The 24,712-nt window shown below is 43.1% G+C and overlaps 1 protein-coding gene across 1 annotated transcript in view; it reads right to left on the reverse strand.

Annotated features, from left to right (window-relative positions):
• Positions 1–24,712, reverse strand: part of PGM5 (phosphoglucomutase 5) — a 201,433-nt gene that overhangs the window by 50,968 nt on the left and 125,753 nt on the right. Inside the window, exons 8-9 of the mRNA XM_044265946.1 lie at positions 8,453–8,588; positions 4,353–4,536 (exon numbers count right to left, since the gene is read on the reverse strand). Of these exons, the coding sequence (XP_044121881.1) occupies positions 4,353–4,536; positions 8,453–8,588 (320 nt within the window). The remainder of the gene's footprint in view (positions 1–4,352; positions 4,537–8,452; positions 8,589–24,712) is intronic.

The following is a 24,712-nucleotide window of genomic DNA, read 5'->3' on the forward strand; positions in this document are numbered from 1 at the left end:
AACGCCTCCCACACTCTATCCTCATACTGATATGCAGTCAAGCTGAAGATTCTGAAAGGAGGAAGCAACTGATAATTCTGGAATATCAAATGGATACCAGCCACTGAGCCTGGGGCTTTATAGAACTTTCTCTTCACACCTTCTCTATAACCTCTATGATAATTATTACCAACAGGCATCTGCCTGCCCCAACAAGTTGAGAAAAGAAAGAATTAAACAATGTACCCAAAGTCACAAATCAAGGCAGGGACAAAGCCTTCAAACCTATGTCCTCTTGACTCCAACAAAATACAACCCTCGAGAGGCCATAGCAATCTGCTTCCCACAGCAAACAGAGATTTTGCATTATTATGTTTCCTTTGGGTTTTACTAGGCAAGGCATACTGTGTTTGTCCTTATAGATCAAGTCTCTTCCAACTTAATTGTAAAATAATACATAATTTAGTATATTATTTTAAATTACAGTATTCTCTCACCAAAAAGACAGATAATAACAAAGGTTGGCAAAAGCATGCAGAAATTGAAAGCCTCATATGCTGCTGGGGAGAATGGAAAGCAGAGAAATCGCTCTTGAAGACCATATGGCTGTTGCTTTAAAGGCTAGACTTAGAGTTACCATTAACCTAGCAATTCCACACGTAGTGTGGAATGATAATTGAAAATCGATGTCTGCTCAGAAACTTTACATGAATATTCATAGCAGCACTCTTCATAATAGTCAAAGAGTGGAAACATCCCAGAGTGCCTGGGTGGCTCAGTCAGTTAAGTGGCTGACTCTTGGTTTTGGCTCAGGTCATGATCTCAGGGTTCCGGGATGGAGACCTGTGTAGGGCTCCATGCTCAGCGGGGAGTCTGCTTCAGGAATCTCGTTCCCTCTCCTTCTGTCCCTACCCCCACTCGTGGACTCTCTTTTTCTCTGAAATAAATAAATACATCTTTTTTTTTTTTTAAAGTGGAAACAGCCCAAGCATTCATAGAACTTAAGAATGGACAAAAAAAATGAAGTCTATCCACACAATGCTTCCATTTAAGTGAAACATCCAGAATAGGCAAATCCAGAGAGACAGAAAGTAGGTCAGATCACCAGGGTTGGAAATGGTGATCCAGCTAACAAGTACATGTTGCTTTGGGGGATGACAGAAATGTTCTACAACTGACCATGGTAATGATGGCACAACTGTTTGAACATGCTAGAAACCACCAAAGTGTGCACATGGCATGGGTAAATTGGATGGTGTGTCAATGGTATCTCCATAAAGCTGTTATACATTTATGTTAAAAATCTGCTCCAGGGGCGCCTGGGTGGCTTAGTCAATTAAAGAGCTCAACTCACGAATTCAACCCAGGTCATGATTTCAGGGTCATGAGACCAGCCCCACGTCGGACTCCATGCTGCGCGTGAAGTCTGCTTAAGATTTTTCCCTCTCCTGGGGCGCCTGGGTGGCTCAGTGGGTTAAAGCCTCTGCTGTCAGCTCAGGTGATGATCTCAGGGTCCTGGGATCGAGCCCTGCGTCAGGCTTTCTGCTCAGAGGGGGAGCCTGCTTCCCCGCTCTCTCTCTCTCTCTCTCTCTGCCTGCCTCTCTGCCTACTTGTGATCTCTGTCTGTCAAATAAATAAATAAAATCTTAAAAAAAAAAAAAAAGGATTTTCCTTTCCCTCTGCCCCTCGGCCCCCCACTTCTTCCTCTCTAAAAAATAAAAATGCCTCCCATGACAAATGCCAGTTATTATGCATTTGGTAGGCTTTCCAGAAATATCTCTTGAATGAAGGCACCGAAGTGCTTTATGGGTAGTTAAAAATAATACACGTTCATTAAATTCAAATACGCCTTTTAGGAGTAGAAAGATGGTGCTTGCTTTGCAACGATGTCACCGAAGTGCACCCAGACTCGACCATCCCTGGAACTGAGTGCTAATGACCCTGACTTCTCAAAAGCAGAGATGTCGCCTTGATGAAGGAAGTTTACCAACACACCCCCATTGCTGGAACTCCCCCTCCGCGCCAACAGGACCAAAAGCAAGAACCATGTGTGACCTGCTGATGATGAGGATGGCACTGAGGGTTAACTGTCCCCCCAAACCCTCAGTGAGCCAAGCCCAGAGCAGTGGAGAAGCTCCAGGATGACTGAGGACCGCAAGCTGGTAAACCGTCACTTGGGTCCCAGAATCTGAGAAGGTGAACAACAACCTTCCTTTGCTGCTAGAGGAACTCCCCAGAGCAGCTCCTGGTAGCATTTACTATTTATGGCCACATTTGAGCTAATATGAAAGAGTATGGAAAGAAAAAAAAAATAATAAGTTCCAGAGTAAAAATGGAAACCAATATTCAGGGTTGCAGGGGAGGGGACGTGGAATAAATAGAGACTGAACCGGAGATCTAGCTGCGGAATTAGCCTGATGTGAACTGTTCAAAGAGCCAAGAAGAGAGGACATGGATGGTGAGTGCACTGGGGAAGAAACAAGGCAGAGCATTAGTAGATTTAACAGCAAAACAAATTAGCTTCACAGACAAGCTTCTCAGGAGCAGACAGAGTCCAGAACCTAGCACTGAGTAGATAATCTTTTCAGGGAATGGATTTCAAGCCTTCCTCACCAGGAAACAAAAACCTCCCAAGAATAATTTAGAAAGCATGTATTTTAGGAGCCCTGGATTTGCAAAATGTTTGGTCTGAGGCTCCTTTGCAAAATGGAAGTAGGGATATGGTACAGAATTGGAAAGGATTCATCTGAGGCGACACGGCTCTGAGACATGATGTGGGGAGCTCCCGACTTCACATGTCTGGAGATTCACTAGCATTATTTTGGAAGGAGTCGGTCTCATCTACGAAGACACATCCTCGTGGGAAACAAAACACAACTACAAGAAATGGAGGATGTACTCCCTGTGTGAAGGATTGTTGGGAGCTTTCCTGTCTTATTCGTTGGCTTTCTAAAACAGCTCTGTGAGGTAGATGTGTTACCAATGAGGAAGGAACCGTGACTCAAAGAAATTGGGCCTCTTTCCTGAAGTCATATAACTAGTAAGTGGGGCAGGGGGAAGATGTGCTTCTGCGTCTCCAAACTTCTTCTTCTTTAACTTTTCAAAAAGATTATTTATTTATTATTTGAGAGAAAGAGAGAGACACAGAAAAAGAGAGACAGAGAGAGAGAGTGCAAGCAGGGGGAGGGGCAGAGGGAGAAGCAGGGAGAAGGATATGGGACTCAAACCCAGGACCTTGAGAGCATGGCCTGAGCTGAAGGCAGGCACTGAACTGACTGAGTCACCCAGACACCCCTGGGTCTTCAAACTTCTCAACCACTCTTATCTCCACTACCCTACAGCTTCCCAAAGTAAAGCGGTCATCAATTTCTCCAGCCACGGAAGGCCTTCTAGAATGAAAGATTAATGACTTTCCAACAGAGATGGAAGACCACGAGGAAACACCACAGACCAGAGGAGGATACCAACCAAATAATAGAAGGGCCTCAGGCTTTGGGACACCTGCAAGTCCGGGACCCTAAGAGAAGGACTATGTGTGAAATATTAGTCGAAATAAAAAGATCAGTAACTTCTGTTACATCTAGTTCCCCCCCCCACCATCTGACAGCTTCCGATTTATTTTGTTGTCTGTTCTTGGTGAAGAGTGTACCAGAAGATAAGAATTTGGAGATTTTAGAACGGAACTTTTCTTAACATTACTTAGTGTCTTATTTAAACTGTAAATATTGAAATGTGCTCCTAGACAGGTCTTGCCATAGCCAATAAATACACAAAATCAAGAAGAAACACACTTTGTGATAGCTTTCAACTTCCCTTACACAATTCACAAAGATGAGACCATGGCAGAAGTTGCTGATTTTGTCACCAACATTTTGTAATCATTCTCCACCATAGATCTTCCTTTTTGGTTTTGTGGGACAAGTTTTCCCACTGTTTCTTCCCCTACAAACCCATCTGGCTAAGCGCCTATCATTCTCAATGACATAAGGTCATAAAAGGGGAAACTGCACCTGACGGGGATGCCAAGGAAAAATAATATTTTGTCCTGGGAACCTTTTTCTGAATCTGTGATGAGCCCACAGGCTGCAAACACTTCAGAAGGAAATACTGGGTTTCTATCCATGTATAGTATTGGCCTGTCAGATACAAGCAGAAAGAATACTGGACAGACAGTCAGGGCGCTGTGTTCAAATGTGTCCTCTGCCAGGAATTAACCAGGTAGGTAAACTTCACTGAGGGCTTTCTTCTCTCCTGGCTGCGGGCTATCATCTGATGCATGAAGCGCTCACAGTAGACCAGCCCTACAGACTATTCCAGCTGTTGGACACTCTGACCCCTGGCTTTGCCCTTTCTAGTGATTTCCTAGCAAGTACCTGTTTCTTGGTCACCGTGCCGTCCACAGGGTCCACATATTCAAAGCAGTCTGTCTTTGCCACACTGTAGACGTGGTTGCCCACGGCGAACTGCTGGCCAACGAAGGACTTGTCTGTGACCAGGGCCTCCAGGTCCCTCATGATGTAATACGTCGTCTTGGGCTCTAGCCCCTCATAGTCAAATCTGGAGAGGGAAGACAGGACACAGGGTGAAGGCAAACCTAGCCAGAGAGCCAGAAACAGGGCAGACCACTCAAGGTCATCTGAGCCTTGGTTTGGTTTCCTGGAGGAAGAGCACAGAGAAGCATCCCAGTAGGTCCCCATGCTCTTCCCTGACCCACAGAACCCTGGCCCCATAAAGGAGCCCAAATGATCTTGTAAAAAGCACATGGAGCCATGTCCTTTATTTTAAATCCTTCCCCAAGTGCCAATCAGTTGCGAACAAGACTCTAGCCACAGACCATAACCCACTATGAGATCTGACCTCACCTACCCCTTGACTTTGTCCCACTCTCACGCTTGTTCCTTAATGTCCAGCCACACGGGCTTCCTCTCCAGTCCTCAGAGACACTTTGCCCTGCTCTGCCTTTGGGACTTTGCCATTGCTGTCTGTTCCCTCAACCTGGTATATTCTCTCTTTTTTTAAGTTTGTATTTATTTATTTGAGAAAGAGAAAGCATTATGAGGTGAGTGGTAGATTGCAGGGGAGAAGCAGGCTTCCCACTGAGCAGGGAGCCCAGGATGGGGATCCATCCCAGGACTCAATCTGGTATATTCTTCCCCATGACCACTCACATACCTGGCACATTCTCTTCTGTCACTTTTCCAGCTCAGTGTCACCTCCAGAAAGTGACCTTCTCTGACCCGCTATTCAAGATTTTTCCCTCATCTCTCTCTCTCTCACACATCACTCTTGATATTTTCTTGTGGTACTTATCCCAATCCGTATTTACTTTGTTTGTGTATTTGTTTATTTACTTCTTATCTGCCTTTGCCGCCATGAACCACAAGCTCCGGGAGACCAGAGACCTTCTCTGTTTTGTTCTCTGCTGCTTCTAGTAAGTATTTACTAAGCAGTGGGATGGAAGATGGAGGAAGGGAAGGGAGGGAGGAAGGAAGGAGAGAGAGGAATCAAGGGAGGTGAAGAGAGAAGGAGGAAGGGACCTCAACATACCATAAAACTCTCTTGGAAACTTGGAAGAAATACCCCAATTGTTCCATTAAAAAAAAGTCCTCCTAGCCAAGAACATCAAATGTAACAATGGGGCTGGGAGGTGACTGGAAAAAGAAAAAAAAAAAAAAAGACTAAAAATAACACCTATCTCATTTTTTCTTGTTGGGCTTAAATACCATAATGCATATCAAGTGATGCCAGACACCATTGCTTAAAATTATTAATGGATTTTATTCTTGGTCACTATTACAAAGAAACTAGAGTCTTCCCCTGTGTCAGATAGTATCGACCGAGACCAAATGGCAAGCCCAGGGGGCGCTGTTAAAGAAGGAAGCCCTTGAGGGGCAGCTGGGCCCACATGGCTCACATGTGGTGAGATCTCACACTGGGCTCTGTGTGACACAGGGACAAGATGTGGGCTCCCAGCCCGCTGAAAGAAGGAAGACTTGAATCAGTGCTACTTCTTCTTCACCCAAGATCTTTTAAGACTTTGAGTAAACATCAGGGTATTAGCCAAAATGGAAAACATGGAATGATGCCATTTCTAGTAGTGGGTCCCCTGTCCCTGTATCTCTGTCTTGTAAACTCTCCCTCCAACACAGATGTGCCCTCCCCAGCCTCAGAAACAAAACAACTGGGAACTCTTTCAGAACACTGGAGGCAGTGGATGAGTTCTGAGCCTAGAGTCTCTTTAAAGAGATTTTAGAATCTCTTTAAAAATCTCTTCCCTTTTTTGGGGGAAGTTCGAGACCCAGCCAAGCAGAGAGGAATAGAAGGATGGGATAAGAGGGTTTATTAGGATACGGAGGGGGCAGTGAAAGAGATGCAGAAGTTGGGGAAATCCACTGACAGGACATATCACATTCGGTCTACGGTCAAGCCTGCCCAAATGCTTATCTTCATACCCAAGCAGACTCTGGCACAGCACCCCCGCTTTGCTACTGCAAACCAACCCCTCTGACCACCACAACCCACACTTTCAAGGGAAGAAATATTTCTCTCCTTTTTTTAAAAAAATTAATTACTTTTATTAACATATAATGTATTTTTGCCCCAGGGGTGCAGGTCTGTGAATCATCAGGCTTACACATTTCATAGCACTCACCATTGCACATACAAGGGAGGAAATTTTTCAATGGGGAGTTCCTTCTGGGGTCCACTCACACAGGGAAAATCATATGGGTTCCCAGATACAACTTCAGGTTCAGAAACAGTTAACCAAAACTGTTGGATTATCTCCTCCCCACCACAAAGAACAGGCTAGAAGTCTTTTTATTTCACAAGGATCTCTCAACCTGTATCTGCTGGAGCCTGAAAAAAGTGTTAACCTTTCATTCTACCTACTCTCTCTTCCTTTTTTCTTTATCTCTGTGATCTTTTTGGACAGAAATCTGAAACGTATATCAATGTTCTACAAGAATTTAAATCGCCATTGCATTATATTCTCTAATACCGTGTTTGCTATGAAAAAAGTAATTATCCTCTAAGCTCTTGGCCACAGAAAAAATGAACTATATTCTAAATACAGTCATCATAACACCATGTCCTCAAAACACTGGCAGAAAGTTAGATAATCATTGCACAAATTATGAGGAACACATCCTTAACTCAAAGGGATCTCACTAAGCCAGAGGTTGGCAATCATAACATATTTTTATCAGGTTGGACTTTTTTTTTGGAACAGCTTTGTGCAATGGAATTACTTCCCAGGTATGCCAAAAAGGCCCACAAGAATCGGGATTTTGGGCACTTGTGAGAAATACTAGTAAGTGTAACAAATGCCTTGAGAGTAACTGCCTCATTTATGAAACAAGGTACCATGTGAGGTGGTTTGCAGGAAACTGCAACCTCTGCCTTCTTGTCTAAAAAGGAAAAAAGACTATTATGGCTGTGTCAACATTTCCCAGAGCCCTGTCATCTTTCTGACGGTAATGAGGCCTCTCACAGGCTTTCTTATTCTCTGATATTTATCTAAGTAAATGACTTGTTAAGAGAAAAAACAATCACCTTATAAGGGAAGTCTAAAGCTTTCTTTCTGTTCCTTAAGCTCTTGAAACATAACCAAACATCCAAAGTAGTTAACTATTCGTAAACAAAGCAAAGAAGCCACCATACTGTTTTCCATACATAGAGAGTCTCTGAGGCTACCCAAAGATTCCCTTGCCCCATCCCCAGTTTCTCCACTGTTAACGTCCTTGGCCCATCACTTCTCCCCCAAATCCGTGGCTTGGTACTTGGAACACAAACTTTGCATGCCCAGGTACACATATCTAGCGGGCAACCAGGCAGGCAGAAGACTCCGCTCCCTCACTTACTTCACAAACAATAAAGTGACATAGATAGACCCCCAATCCTGAGCTCTTAGCCACTGACCTTTGCCCCTGCTCCCTCCCAGGGTAACAGTTCCCTCTTCTGCATCTCCTTTCACAGGGACAAAACTTTAGCCAAATCTGGGGCTCCTGAACCATGTGGCCCCTTCAGAGGGCACCTTAGACATTGTTCAACCCTTAGCGAGCAAGTAAGACAGAGGGAAGAGAGGATTACAAAAGCAATCCGACCCATCAGTTTTGTCTCTGCTTCCATTCCTTGATAATTATGGATGGATGGAGGACTAAGAAGGAGAGCCCCTGATTAGACGATCCAACTCTCCTGGACAACAAAGGACTTTTAAGGTTCTGCAGTTCAGAGTCCCTCTTGGAATGGGTGCCCATCTTACAGGCATGGGTGAAAAGATTACAGAGGAAACTCTCTAGGGGAGGGGAAATTTCTGCCTTCTAGTTCAGATACCCTTGACAGTCGCCCAAATGCCTATCAGGAGCTCCAGCCCCTGGGTTCCTCAGATCATCCTGAAAGCTGCCTCCTTCTTAAGGTTCTAGCCCACCACTTTTCTCTAAGAGCAGTTCCCCAGGGACCCCTCACTCCTCACCTGCAGTAATAGTGGCGACCAAATTTGGCCCAGTGATCTCGGACGATTTCCTCCACACTCTGCTTTCGGGCAGCCAGAATGGAAAGCCAGACCAAGACAGCCCAGAGGCCATCCTTTTCTCGGAGGTGATCAGAGCCTAAAGAAGAAAGAAGAATTCTGCTGAGGAATTGTTCCTGGGGTGGGGGGAATAAAAGCCAAATGAACCATGAAGACCAGTTAGCAACTGAGTGTTCAAATGGTTGCTTATATTTACCTATTGTGATAAATACATGTCCCATAGTATACTTGCATTTTTGAAAAAATCCAACTGAAATTCAAGTAGCATAAAATAACATCAAAAAATAAAATACAATCCTGGAATTTGTTGAAAGTACCAAAGAGCTAAGCTGACATCACATTTGCCCAATGTTATCATTCATTCAGTCAATAATTTTTTATCTTTACAATATACCAAGCACGGGTCAAGGTGCTAGGGATAGAGCACTGAATAAGACAACTCTTTATTCATAAAGCTTGAACTCGAGGAGGTAGAGACAGGCAACAGAAAAGTAGACGAGAGAACAAGATGCATTAAATAAGGACAAGGGCTATGAAAAAAGTCACAGAGTATGACAGCAGCAAAAACTATATTACCTAGAATAGTATAGTTTGTCTACAGAAGGGCTAGTGGTGGCTTTCCCAAAGACATGTTCACCCAGCACCTGTGACCGTGACCTTAGCTGGGGAAACAGTCTTGCAGATACAATTAAGGATCTTGAGGTGAGAGCATCCTAGGTTACTCAGGCAGACCTTAAATCCAATGACAAGTGTTCCTCAAAGGAGAGGAGAAGATACAGAAAGGAGAAATATAGAGGAACAGGTGGCATAAAGACAGAGACAGAGACTGAGTCTGTCATTGCTGTCACCAGTGAGGGAACACAGGGAGCCACCCAAAGTGGAAAGAGGCAAGGAGGGGCTCTCCCCTAGAGCCTTCAGAGGAAGGATGACCCTGCCAACACCTTGATTTTGGATTTGTGGAACAAATTCTTGTTGTTTTAAGCCAATCCCCTCACCCCCAGGTTTACAGTGATTTGTTGTGGCAGCCTTAGGAAATGAGTACAGGTTGTCATGGTCAGCTCCACTGAGATGATGACATCTGAGCTGCCATGTGGGAAGGAGTCGGCCACGCTGAGATGTGGACACAAAGCATTCCAAACCAAGGGACAGCAACCACAAAGTCCCCCATGCAGGAATCAACTGGGTAACTCTACCCTACAGCAGGTAGAAAGACAGGCAGTTCATGTCGTGGCATTCACAGGAATGCCAAAAGCCCGCTGAACAGGTAGGTTTCTTTGCAAAAAAGAACCAGAAGGAAATGCGAGAGGCCCACTTAAGTACCTGTCTCCTGGCCGGCTCTAAGCTCTCTCTGAAGTGAAGAGGGCCCAGAATCCAAGGCACTTGTAACAGAGTAAGGAACACGGTGGCAGGAAAAGCATGGGAAGGCTTTGGAATGAGGGTTTGAAACCAAATTCCTGCTACCTCTTGCACGTGTGACAAGTTGCTGCACAGTTATTAAGCTTTCTGAGCCTCAACTTCTCATCTGTACAATGAGGACACCAACACCAATCTCGCGGGGTTGTCCTATCAATTTAATCAAGTCCAGAGGGCAGGCTCTTGGGTCAGGTTGTTCACATTCAAGTGCTGGCTCTCTTTGTGGGACTGGCTGTTCTTGTCCGCAACATAGGGACAAGGATGGCTCCCACCCCGCGGGGTCACTGTCAGAATGTATTGGTCATTCACACAATGCACCAACATGGCGCTGATTCCTTAAGACACCCTTTAAGGCAGATTGTTCTCAGTTATTCCTATACTGTAATCCTCTGACACTAGCAATAACCATATTGTAGGAATGGCAATTGGGAGCAGGGGCTGGACCAATGCTTCTTGCAACAGAGCAGTGAGAATGGACGAGGATGCTTTGGTTTCAGGGCTATGAAACATACATAGAAAATCGAAAAGAGAGACCCAATGTCTCAAAGCTCTTGAAACCTTGAAAACGGGATGAAATAATCCTTAAGTTAAAGATTTTTGACAACTTCTCAATGAAGCTATGAGCCATTTACTGTTACATTTATGGTGTTAAATGTTAAATGCTTTTCCTTGAAAAGGAAAACATACAACCTTGAGAGGGCAGTGAAGATATTTAAAAGGAAAAACAATCAGTGTTTGGTTCTCCTTCTGCACTGATCAATGATGTGCTGATGACACTTTCAGACGTCTGGTTGCCGCTGCCTCCAGGTTGAGAGGACCCCAGACATTAATCATCGCACCATGGGGTGACTCTTGTCTTATCCAGCGAACTCCTCGCACGGTTACAAAAATGGAAGAACTTTGGAAGATGCTGGGCTGGCTCTATGGCTGAGTACCAAAATAACAAGTCTAGGAAACCCTGCCCAGTGGGATAATTTCAAAACCTTTAGTCCTTTTATAGCTGAAAAATTACTTTTATTTACTGGCTAGAGAAAAATACTCTTTTGTTTTAAAACATGGGCTTTGCATACCTTGCATTTCCAGCTGGATTACATTACCTGGAGATAGAACCATTAGAAGTTATTAACTCTGTGAAAGAAGATGGCATAATTTAGTGAAAGAAGAGACATGAAGTTCTTTTAGCAAGATTAAAAAAAAAAAAAAACCTCGCCCATTTGTCACCAACTCAACAGTAGATTTTGACGTTGGTTTGGATATACTTGCCTAAAAGTTAAACATCTGCAAAAATTCAAAAGGGGAAATGATCTAGTAAAATGAATTGTGCTTTTTACAGCTTTCTGAGGTGGGGATGGAGACAATGATGGATGTCGCATTTACACACGTTTCCCCTGGATGCTCATGGAATGCTTTGGAGAGGGTTTTGGGGATACAACCCTCCTTCTAATAATTCTCCAAAGCAAATGAACTATCATGCCATATCAGTGACAGGTACATTAAATAAGAAATGCAGAAAATACAAAGGTATGAAATGGTTTTCTGAAACCCCACCATAAATAGAGTAAAAACAGAGGGAAGAGCTATTCACATTATGGATGATAAGGCTTAACACACTACATATTTATAAATATTTTATGAGTCCATGAGAAAAAGAGATACCCCGATAGAGAATTGTGGAAGGGTAGAAATGAGCAATTTCGCAAGAGAAAAATATTAAGAGTTCAAAACATTTGGACAGATGTTCGGTCTCATTGCGGTCAAGTCCATTAAATGGGATGATATTTGGAAACTGCCAATTAGCAGAGGTCAGGGGAAGGGGAATACTGAGTACCAGTGTTAGTATAAATGTGTGGTTTAAGACCATAATTTGGCAAAAATAATCGATAGTCTTAAGGTATCACCCAGGTTTGGACTCAGCTATCCCTCTTTTTAACCTTTAGCCTAAGGACATTTTACTAAAGTAGCTAAGAGAAGAGAGGAAAATTGGACAAATACATGCTAATCATTACACATCAGGATAATTGTGGAAAATCCATCCAAAAGCTTGTTTAGATGTTTCCATAAATGGAACAATTCAGCTTACCAAGGAAGTATATTCAGTATATTTTTGGAGCAAAATATAGGTAAGATATGTTTGTATGTATGTGCACAGATAAACAACAGGAGGACCACCCCACCCTTAACAATATCTCGGAAATGGTAGAATAGCAGGTGTTTTCTTCTTCTGCCCTATTTCCAGAAGAAAGATATATTTTTTTCATTATAAGACAGAAAGTCTTCAGTGGTGTGTAGAAAGTCATATCTGAGGACATTCAATTCCATTTACCAAAGAGCTGGTTGGAATAGTAAACAGATCGCTACCACTTATGAATGGGTGATGGACTTTGAACTATCAAGCATCCCATAGAGACTGAATATGACCCCCCTCCCTGTGGGTCTCGCAGATCTTGGGATTAGGATCAGGAATATCCCGGAAGGTTTTAGAGACTAACAGAAGTTGAGGATGGGGAAGAAGGCGTGCAGTTGAGCTGTCAGCACTGGCCTTGGAGGAAGTTGGGGATGCTTATTTTGTAGCCTACCTTTAGCTTCACAACAAAATGGATTAAAAAGTATGGGGAGTCCCCTCTACTCCTTGTTCCTCACAAAAAGACAACTTCCCCCACTGTTAACAGTCCCCAGTGCAGGAGGACATTTATTATAAGTGTTGAACCTACACTGACACATGATTATCACCTGAAGTCCATAGTTTATCCTTGGGTTCCCTCTTGGTGTGCAGTCAAGGATTTGGACAAACACGACAAACTACTAATCTTTTTGCCATCTTCATAGTTATGCCTTATCCAGACTACTTACTCCAGTAAGATTATTGGCCTCATGGAAGATAAGGGGGAAATAAAGAGCATACTCAGTCTCAAAGTGATTTTCTTCTCATGGAAATTTCAGCATGGGCAAATCAACTCAATAAAACATGAACACAATCAAGTCATCTCAGCTGAGACTCAAATCAGGAACATCTGAACTTGTCAATTAGGAAAACAGATATTACCATGTACCTTTTGCAGGCTCCACGCTGGAACAAGAATTATGATTCTCAATCCAGGCTGCATATCAGAGTCACCTAAAGAACTTATAAAAATCCCAAATATCAGTGCAAGGCCTCATTCCTGACCATTAAAATGAGAATTTTTGGCAATGGGATCCAGGCATTGGTATTTTTTTTTTTAAAGTTCTTCAAATGATTCTCTTGGGCTGCTGGGGTTGAGAGCTACTGCATTAGGAGAAGAATAATCAAAAGAGGTCCATGTTAGGGGCAGATGGCTTCTTTTTGTCCAAGTTTGGTGCTAAATGAAAGTGGCCACTAGTCTCCAGTTTGGTGGATGCCACAGGTTCTGCTTGCGCGGGTGGCTCCTGCTGGAGCCGGTGTCAGGATTATGCTCTCTCCCTGCCCTTTCTGTCTGGAAAACTTGGGAGGATTTTACCAACTCTGGGGTAACCAACTCATCCCAGTTTAACCTGGGACCTTCCCAATTATAGCAGTAAATGTACCCCCCCCCCCACAACCAAGAAAACCTCTTAGTCCCCAGCACACCAGGATGGGTGATCATCTAAAAAAGAAGGGCCACTCCCTCGAATCGGTCCCTGATGGTTTTTAGGATTCGTGCATGTTCAATGCACACAGTACCACCATTCCCGAACCAGAAGTGACAGGAGCTATACATACTTGCTCTCGGAGGGGGATTACAAAGCGAGATAAATTCCATTCTTAGATGAGCAGGAAGGTACCAGACACTAGACTCAGTACCTCACACATCCGTGTATTCAATCACCCAATTTATACAACAGTATAGCTCCTTTGACAAAGAAGAGACTGTGGCTAGACCATTTGTATGAGGTCACACAGCCATGAAGTGGTGAAAACAGGCTTCGAACCTGGGCACTTTAGCTCTGACATGGATGGACTACACTACTTCCAGCAAGCCCAGGAACCACAGTGGTCCTCAGGGGCTGCAAGGATGACAGAGAAAATGCCCCAGGGAGCCGAGGCAACCCTCCTGAAGGTGGGTCACAAAGGCACTCTTCCTCCTTCGCACACAAGATGGTCAGAAAAGTTGCTGATTTCCCTTTGCTTCTCTTCTCAGATCAATTTAACCTCAGATCATTTACAAATGCATTTTTCTACTAGTCTGCACTGAAAGTCTCCCCATCCTCTTTTGGTCCACTCAAGACAAGGATTTGTCTTTTTTAAATAGTGGAGTTTGAAGGGAAAAGTGTGAGATACCCCTTTCAGGTGACTTGGAGATTTGAAAACGTGCTATAGAATTGTGACAGGTTGGTTTGGGGTTTTTGTGTTTTTCATGCCTCAAATCGCTTCTGTTCAGCTTTTTCCATGCCCAAAAGCAAGGTGCATGGAAAGACTGCCACTTTTCCATGCTTAAAAATTAAGCTTTTTAAAAACAAATGTCCTAGTCATCAAAAGAAATGAAATCTTGCCATTTGCGACGTCATGGATGGAACTAGAGGGTATTATGCTGAGCGAAATAAGTCAATCAGAGAAAGACAATTATATGATCTCTCTGATATGAGGAAGTTGAGAGGCAATGGGGAGGTTTGGGGGGTAGGAAAAGAATAAATGAAACAAGATGGGATCGGGAGGGAGACAAACCATAAGAGACTCTTAATCTCACAAAACAAACTGAGGTTTGCCAGGGGGAGGGGGGTAGGGAGAGGGTGGTGGGGTTATGGACATTGGGGAAGGTATGTGCTATGGTGAGTGCTGTGAAGTGTGTAAACCTGGTGATTCACAGACCTGCACCCCTGGGGCTAATAATACATTATATGTTAATAAAAAAATAAAAAATTATTTTAAAAACCGCCAAAAACAAATGCCCTAAAACTTTCACAAATTGGAGAACAAATTTATTCCACGTATCAGCAGGTCAGGATCTATGTAACTGGTATATAAGAGACAGCTGTCAGCTCAGAAAGGTAGGATGGCTGCAACTGACCAATGACCGGTGCTATGGCCATTGTGGATCCCAGTGAATAATAATACGTTGCAATAAATTTCATGACAACATTGATGATGATAATGACAATGATGATGATGATGACGGTGCTTGACACCAATATCCTATAGGGCATTTGGCTAATACGGCCACACCCAATAAGCTCCATGAGGGAAAGAACTGTGTCTGAAATTACTCATCACTCTCTCTTGGCCCTGGTTCATAGAAGGGGTGCAGGAAATATTCACTGCATGATGACATCAAATCAATGACTGAGTGAAACTCTTGTATGTAGCTTGATCTAATTCACTGGACTCACTTCTCAGTGAGAGTAGCTAGCTGCCTAGACGTCACCTGGAATGTTACATTGGAAAAAATGTTACAGATCATCCCACTGAATATTCACCTTACAAATGAGGAAACTGAGGCCCAGAGAAGTTAAGCAATCTCTGCAAGGTGGTTCAGCCGTACAGAGGAGGAGTCAAGACTGGAGCCAGGTCTGTCAAATCCTGGCACTGTGTTGTTTACGTGACACCATTCTCCCAAGTCCCCTGGCATTTGCTCCACCCTCATCTAAAAGAATCACCACAGAGGAGTAAAAGACCCCTCAGCCTGGCCTTAACTGGGGGCAGCAGGGTACTGTGGAGCCAGTGAGATTGGGTTTCAATCCCGACTCCGCCAGTGTTACCTTGACCATTGGCTTGACCTTCTTCCCTAAGCCTCAATGACCTTACCTGGAAAATGAGGAGCCATTACGGTCCCTAATTCACTTCAGTGTTGAGAAGTCTCCATGAAACCATGTATAGGAGGCCCTAAGCATGGTATCTGTCACTTAGGAGGGGCTCGATAAATCAGACATATTACCATGATTTCATTAACATGTGCCCCAAGGCAATCAAGCCATCTGTCCTGGAGGAGGCCAGCCAGCTAACACAACTCTCCCTCATGAGCACACCGGTACTGGTAGGTAAAGGAGAGTGGAACCTCCTAACTCCTACATCCCACCCTGTCTCTTTCTCACCAGAGTGGAGGAAAACAACACGATTCCCTGAGAACGACTCCTTGACAGTCGTAAGTTGAACCGGCAATCATTTCAGTGGGTTTATGGTCTGCACCACATGGCTGAGGAACTGTCATTCTGAAGTCATTACGTTTTGTTCTCCTGGGGTCACCTAGCAACTAGCAGAGAGCAGGTGGGGAAGCCTGCAAGTGCCATTTTAGGAACTACATCTTAAATACCAAGGGATGGGCCTCCTTGTTAGAAGTCCCTTAGTCAACATTGTAGACAAAGGAACCCTTAGTCTGGCTGGGATCCTTCATCTGTGCCTAAGGACCATGATTTCCCAGGATTCTCAGTCCCAGAGTGCCCTGGTAGATGTGGACACAGCCTCCGAGGTCCACTCTTTGGTTTTCATTTCATACTCAGTCGTCACACACACCCTCCCTTGCCACTTTTCAACAGCTTGGAGGATGAATTGAAGGGTGAAGGCAACTGGAACTGGGGAGACTCCAAGAACAGGATTTTATGTGATGGAGACATTCTTCCCACTCCAGGTGGAGCTCTGGGTCCCAGCACAGGGTAGGGAGTTTATGCAGGGTCCGAAAGGGAGTTTTGATTTTCGGACTTTACGAGGAGGCTCTTGGGGATGTCAATTTTGGCACCTCATGCTCTGACCTAGCCTACATCGCACGTGGCACACAGCCTGTCCCAGCTAGCCCCGCAGAGGAACTGCTCTCCCAGCACTGATAATGCTGTCACCACGGCCTTCTCACGTCACATCTGCTATCCAGACGGATACACAAATTAGCCATGAATAGGAGAAGGAAATGAGGTAGAATGTCAATAATATGAAATTCACAGGCTTCTTTCTTTGCCCTAGAGACTGAACTAACGTGGAAACAGCCAAATATACAATTAGCGATCATCTAGATAAGGAATGGACTAAAGTGATCCTTTATTTTACCCGTTTAAAAAGGTACACTATGGGCCCCTGGGTGGCTCATGGGTTAAGCCTCTGCCTTCGGCTCAGGTCATGATCTCGGGTTCCTGAGATTGAGCCCCGCATTGGGCTCTCTGCTCAGCAGGGAGCCTGCTTCCCCCCTCTCTCTGCCTGCTTGTGATCTCTCCCTCTCTCTGTCAAATAAATAAACAAAATACTTTTAAAAAATGAACTCAAAATTCAGAGCTTTAAAAAAAAAAGGTAGGTTGGGGTACCAGGTGGTGGGTATTATAGAGGGCATGGCTTGCATGGAGCACTGGGTGTGGTGAAAAAATAATGAATACTGTTTTTCTGAAAATAAATAAATTGGAAAAAAAAAGGTACACTATTAAGTAAAATCACTGTATAAATACGGAAAGTTAAATCTATGCAGTATTTGTTCAACAGCAATACTGCAAACCCAACCTTGAGTTAGGATGCACCCAGGTCATGTGTGAAACATAAACAAAAGAGAAAGCATGGCCCTGGACTATAAATTACATAACTATTATGGGAAATAAAATGTCTTTTCATAAAGCAACTGGAGAAATAAGTCAATAATATAAACCATGAGACTATACAGCAGAGAATGTCTGTGTTGAAGGCTGTAAGAATTTAAGACACATAAAAGATCACCAAAGCTAGAACTCAGCCCACCATTGAACATGAGGCTCTTTACAGGTAGTTGTCAGTCAACCATACACAGAAAATAAACAGGTAAATAAAACAAATTACAAATGCTTAATAATACTTAAAATTTAAATTCTATTCATTAACACAGGTTTTGGGAAGAAGTCCTCCTAGAAGCACTTTGTTAGGTATTAATTTGCACTGATAATTACATGATGATTGAAAATACCAAAATTCTAGTTTTAAAATTATATAACTCTGACTTTACTATAATTTGTAACATCCCTCCTCTCTCCCTTCCAACTGGTCTATATTTGTGTTGTTTTGTCTTTGTAAATCCTCCTAAATCTTGGGATAGAAGTGCCCAGATCTCCAGATATATATTCACTTAAAACTGCCAAAAATAGGGGCGCCTGGGTGGCTCAGTGGGTTAAGCCTCTGCCTTCAGCTCAGGTCATGATCTCAGAGTCCTGGGATCAAGCCCCGAATCGCATCGGGTTCTCTGCTCAGCAGGGAGCCTGCTTCCTCCTCTCTCTTTGCCTGACTCTCTGCCTACTTGTGATCTTGTCTCTGTCAAATAAATAAATAAAATCTTTAAAAAAAAAAAACCTGCCAAAAATATAACTACTGATAAGACAAAGAAGAAATACCAACATGGAAATCCTTTGTTTCTTCCTTATTTCTTTCCTTCTATCTGTCTACTTTCCATTCATCTTTCCAACCTTCTTTCCTCTTATTTCCTTATTTCCTCTTTTTACCTTAACGTCCTTCCATTCTGTCATCCCTCCTTCTCTCCTTCCATCCATCACACAAACAATTACCCAAGACCTACCACATATCAAAGAAATAGAGCTGAACAAAATAGTCATGGCCCCTGTCCTCAGGGCATTTACGATTTCTCCACAGCAAGCAGAAAGATCTAACCAATCTTAAAAATTTGAAATTACTTGTGACATGGAATGTACACATAGGCTGGGTCTCTCCCGTTTGTGCTAGAAACCGGGCAGATATAAAAATAGCCTACTTCAAGAGAACCAGGCTGTACTCCAAAGTTCACAGTGGAAAAAATTGGTGTTGACAATAATGGACAAGTCATGTTGGTGCCAGGAGATCTGGATTCAATTCCAAATCTTCAGAGGGAGAGATGGATGCATACAGAAGGTTTAGCAATGCCCGGGCATATACTAAGTGTCCATTCAAAGAGATTATTATTATTATGGAAAACTCAACAGAGGAGTTTTAGGAACTTAGGAGTTTAGGAACTAAACTTAGGAGTTTAGGAACTTAAGAGTTTTAGGAGTTTAGGAACTACATCTTAAATACCAAGGGATGGGCCTCCTTGTTAGAAGTCCCTTAGTCAACATTGTAGACAAAGGAACCCTTAGTCTGGCTGGGATCCCTCATCTGTGGCTAAGGACCATGATTTCCCAGGATTCTCAGTCCCAGAGTGCAGTCCCACTGTGTATTGAAAACAATACACAGTCATATGGCTAATGACATTAGCTTTTTAAGAGTATGTGATCAAGGTAATAGTAATATTCAAGGTGATGTTCAAATTCAGAGCTCATCCAGGTTTTCCCAAACATAGCCATTCCTCAGTATTTCCTGTAAAGGAAAAAGCTTTGGACTGGGACCATTCATACATTCCCAAAATGGTGTCACTTCTTCGAAAACTGCTGTCAAAGATGGAAACGAGAAGGACATCATCAACCAATGGTAAAACAAAAACAAAACTGAAAACAAAAACAAAATAAAACTTCAACATTTTTGGTTTTATAGATCTTAGGTTTAGTTGTTTCATATATCTCCTTTTGTGTCCGGGGACAAGTCCAGATTCCTTCAAACTGGAACTACCCAGATGTCATCTAGATGAATAGTTTTCTTCTCTTTAAATCTGAGAATTTTTAATACGTTCTTCTTTCTCTCTATAAAGGAGTTTTCCAAGGCTCTTCCCAGGAGGTGGTGAGTATCTGGTCCCAGCACAAAAGGTGATCTGGCTTCTTAAGGGACTTTGATTCTTTGGCAGAGCCAGAAGTACAGGTTTCCTATTGTCCAGGACTTGGACCTTTTCATAGGAGGGAAGCCTGATCTCCAATCCTATCACCAGCCTGGTACCTTAGAAATGTCTAGGAGCTCAAGAAGCTGGCAAAGGAAACTTCCACTCACGATATATCTTGCTCGTCTTGGAAAAAAAGCTTGACATTCTTGAGCCTGAGTCAAATCCATATTTTCAAGCTTTCTTGGCACCAAACGATGCATTCCTAGTTGGTACACAGCTCCATGCTCCAGGGACACAGGAAAAGGCCTCCACTCAAGAAAGCCTGGGTACATTTTCAGAGCACCTCCCCAGCTGCGAATCTAAAACCCTTCCATCTGTCTACCTTTTCCTCCCTTAGTTAGCTCATTTGCTTCTGGAAACTATATATATATATATATTTTAAGATATTTTTTATTTATTTGACAGAGAGAGAGAGGTCACACATAGTCAGAGAGACAGGAGGAAGCAGGCTCTCTGCTGAGTGGAGAGCCCGATGCGGGGCTCGATCCCAGGACCCTGAGATCATGACCTGAGCAGAAGGCAAAGGCCTTAACCCACTGAGCCACCCAGGTGCCCCTGGAAACTATATCTCAAGGTGAATAAGGATCTCCTGTGTCCAGCTAACTTTTACAGATTGGAACTAAGAGTCAGAGAGGCCATGAGCCTTGTAACTGGCAGGTAAGAGTCTTGAATGTACTTGTCAGCCTAACATTTCTGGGCTGCTGGACTCCCAGCACCATACCCTGTGGCACCTCAAGGATACTCTTTCTCTGCATCCAGGTGGGAAAAAAATTACTGGTTTTCACTAGAGCAATATTTCCTGCTCCTGATTGCACATCAATATCACGTAAGGGAGGCCCTGGGTAACACAGGCGGTTGAGCATCCGATTCTTGGTTTCTGCTTGGGTCATGATCTCAAGAGTTGTGAGATCGAATCCCGCATGGCTCCAAGCTCTGCTAAAGCGTCTCTCTCCCTCTCCTTCTGCCCCTTCCCACACTTGCTGGCTCTCTCTCTCTCTGAAAGAAATAACCCTTCTTTAAAAAATGTCAGGATACTTACTTAAAATGCAGATTCTAACATGACATAATTTAAAAAATAATAAAATAAAATTAAAATAAATAAATAAAATGCAGATCCTCAGGCTCCACCCCCCCCCAGAGACTCCAAGTAAGAGTAGGATAGAATATATGTATTTTTAGGAAGTTTCCCAGGCGGTTCCGACGTAGCAGCTCAGGGCTACTCAGGAACTGGCATTAATAAAACCCATAAGAGCAGAATGAAGCTACTTTCTCCCTATAAGGCTGAAGTGGTCCTGCTCCTCAGGCCTTCTAACAGTCCCTCACTATTGTGTGCCTGCAGGATGGAATAAGTCACTGCTTTCATCAGAAAGACTGAGCACCGTGGTGGAAAGCAGCACACAGTGTAGGGCACGAGATCAGTCTTAGTTCAACTGCAATGTAATTCAGGTGGGGACCATTTCCAAGCCCTGGGGCTCTGCGTGAGTCACTCAACTCCTTCCTGGGCTCAGGAATTTCCTCTGTCAAATCAGGCTCATGAGGCAAAAGTCACTTGAACCTGAGGAAGGGTCCTTGTGCTCCTTAAAAGGAACATGATAGCCACAGCAACATCTTCCTAGGAACATCGCCAAAGGCAAGGGGAGCAAGAGCAAAAATGAACTACTGGCATTAAAAGTATAGATTGCTCTAGGCAGTATAGACATTCCGATCAAAATTCCACCAGCATTCTTCAAAGAGCTGGAGCAAATAATCCTAAAATTTGTATGGAATCAGAAGAGACCCCGAATCGCTAAGGAAATGTTGAAAAACAAAAATAAAGCTGGCGGCATCACCTTACCTGATTTCAAGCTTTATTACAAAGCTGTGATCACCAAGACAGCATGGTACTGGCATAAAAACAGACACATAGACCAGTGGAACAGAGTAGAGAGCCCAGATATGGACCCTCAACTCTATGGTCAATTAATCTTCGACAAAACAGGAAAAAATATACAGTGGAAAAAAGACAGTCTCTTCAATAAATGGTTCTGGGAAAACTGGACAGCTATGTGTAGAAGAATGAAACTCGACCATTCTCTTACACCGTACACAAAGATCAACTCAAAATGGATAAAAGACCTCAATGTGAGACAGGAATCTATCAGAATCTTAGAGGAGAACATAGGCAGTAATCTCTTTGATATCAGCCACAGCAACTTCTTTCAAGATACGTCTCCAAAGGCAAAGGAAACAAAAGCGAAAATAAACTTCTGGGACTTCATCAAAATCAAAAGCTTCTGCACAGCAAAGGAAACAGTCAAAAAAACAAAGAGGCAACCCACGGAATGGGAGAAGATATTTGCAAATGACAGTACAGACAAAAGCTTGATATCCAGGATCTGTAATGAACTCCTCAAACTCAACCCACACGAAACAGACAAACACATCAAAAAATGGGCAGAAGATATGAACAGACACTTCTCCAATCAAAAAATACAAATGGCTATCAGACACATGAAAAAATGCTCATCATCATTAGCCCTCAGGGAGATTCAAATTAAAACCACATTGAGATATCACCTTACACCAGTTAGAATGGCCAAAATTAACAAAACAGGAAACAACATGTGTTGGAGAGGATGTGGAGAAAGGGGAACCCTTTTACACTGTTGGTGGGAATGCAAGTTGGTACAGCCTCTTTGGAGAACAGTGTGGAGATTCCTCAAGAAATTAAAAATAGAGCTTCCCTACGACCCTGCAATTGCACTCCTGGGTATTTACCCCAAAGATACAGATGTCGTGAAAAGAAGGGCCATCTGTACCCCAATGTTTATAGCAGCAATGGCCACAGTCGCCAAACTATGGAAAGAACCAAGATGCCCTTCAACGGATGAATGGATAAGGAAGATGTGGTCCATATACACTATGGAGTATTATGCCTCCATCAGAAAGGACGAATATCCAACTTTTGTAACAACATGGACGGGACTGGAAGAGAATATGCTGAGTGAAATAAGTCAAGCAGAGAGAGTCAATTATCATATGGTTTCACTCATTTGTGGAGCATAACCAATAGCATGGAGGACAAGGGGCGTTAGAGAGGAGTAGGGAATTTGGGTAAATTGGAAGGGGAGGTGAACCATGAGAGACTATGTACTCTGAAAAACAGTCTGAGGGGTTTGAAGTGGCGGGGGGGGTGGGAGGTTGGGGTACCAGGTGGTGGGTATTATAGAGGGCACGGCTTGCATGGAGCACTGGGTGTGGTGAAAAAATAATGAATACTGTTTTTCTGAAAATAAATAAATTTGGAAAAAAAATAAAGTCACCTTTCCAATTAGAAAAAAAAAAATGAACTACTGGGATTTTATCAAGATCAAAAGCTTTTGCACAGCAAAGGAAACAGTTAACAAAACCAAAAGACAACTGACCGAATGGGAGAAGATATTTGCAAATGACATACCAGATAAAAGAAATCTATAAAGAACTTAGCAAACTCAACACCCAAAGAACAAATAATCCAATCAAGAAATGGGCAGAGGACATGAACAAACATTTCTGCAAAGAAGACATCCAGATGGCCAACAGACACATGAAAAAGTGCTCCATATCACTCGGCATCAGGGAAATACAAATCAAAACCACAATGAGATATCACCTCACACCAGTCAGAATGGCTAAAATCAACAAGTCAGGAAATGACAGATGCTGCGGAGAAAGGGGAACCCTCCTACACTGTTGGTGGGAATGCAAGCTGGTGCAGCCACTCTGGAAAACAGCATGGGGGTTCCTCAAAATGTTGAAAATAGAACTGCCCTATGACCCAGCAATTGCACTACTGGGTATTTACCCTAAAGATATAAACGTAGTGATCCGAAGAGGCACATGTACCCGAATGTTTATATCAGCAATGTCCACAATAGCCAAACTATGGAAAGAACCTAGATTTCCATCAACAGATGAATGGATAAAGAAGATGTGGTATATATACACAATGGAATACTATGCAGCCATCAAAAGAAATGAAATCTTGGCATTTGTGACAACGTGGATGGAACTAGAGCATATCATGCTTAGCGAAATAAGTCAAGCGGAGAAAGACAACTATCATATGATCTCCCTAATATGAGGAAGTGGTGATGCAACATAGGGGCTTAAATGGGTAGGAGAAGAATAAATGAAACAAGATGGGATTGGGAGGGAGACAAACCATAAGTGACTCTTAATCTCACAAAACAAACTGAGGGTTGCTAGAAGGAGGGGGGTTGGAAGAAGGGGGGTGGGGTTATGGACATTGGGGAGGGTAGGTGCTTTGATGAGTGCTGTGAAGTGTGTAAACCTGGCGATTCACAGACCTGTACCCCTGGGGATAAAAATATATTTTATGTTTATAAAAAATTAAAAATTAAAAATTAAAAAAAATGAAAAATTGGAACAAAAAAAAAAGGAACATGATATACAAGAATAACAACAGGAGACTTTTCAAATTCCTTCCTAGGCCAGCCTACACATTGCAATCAGCATCCCTTGAAAGCAAAGTTTGCTGAAAAGTGTCTGGAAGTGACCTCCTTCTGGTGCTGACCGTGGTTCCCGAGTTCCAGCTAAATCGTGTCTCTGTATCTAAGCCAGGCAGGTGAAGGGCTTCACACATTCTCCCCTCCTTGCTTGTATTTCTGGCACTGCTTCTTGATAATCTCTCCTCCAACCTACCCTAGATGTCAGAGGTTAGTGAACTTCGGCCCACGCCCCAAAATTCGGACTTCGCTCTATTTTTGTAAATAAATGTTTATCGAAACAGAGCCATTCTCATTCATTGATGTATCACTGATGGCTGTATTTATGCCAGTGTGGCTGAGCCAAGTGTGAAAGGGACAATACGTATCCTCTTAGTCTGCAAAACCCAAAGTATTTACTATCCAACCCTTTACAGAAAAAGTGTGATGACCTCCGCTATAGCCGATCCTTTTCAGACATTTTTGGCCATGACCCACAATAAGCACACTTGACAATGAGACCTACTATACACATAGATACTTATGTGTGTATTTATATATACATATTTCCCAGAGTAATATTTACCTTTACAAAACACAATGCATTCTAAGAGGTTTCCAATCTAATCTTTTTTTTCAAATGCTGTCATGAC

This window comes from Neovison vison, chromosome 9, assembly GCF_020171115.1.
Source record: "Neovison vison isolate M4711 chromosome 9, ASM_NN_V1, whole genome shotgun sequence".
NCBI lineage: Eukaryota > Metazoa > Chordata > Mammalia > Carnivora > Mustelidae > Neogale > Neogale vison.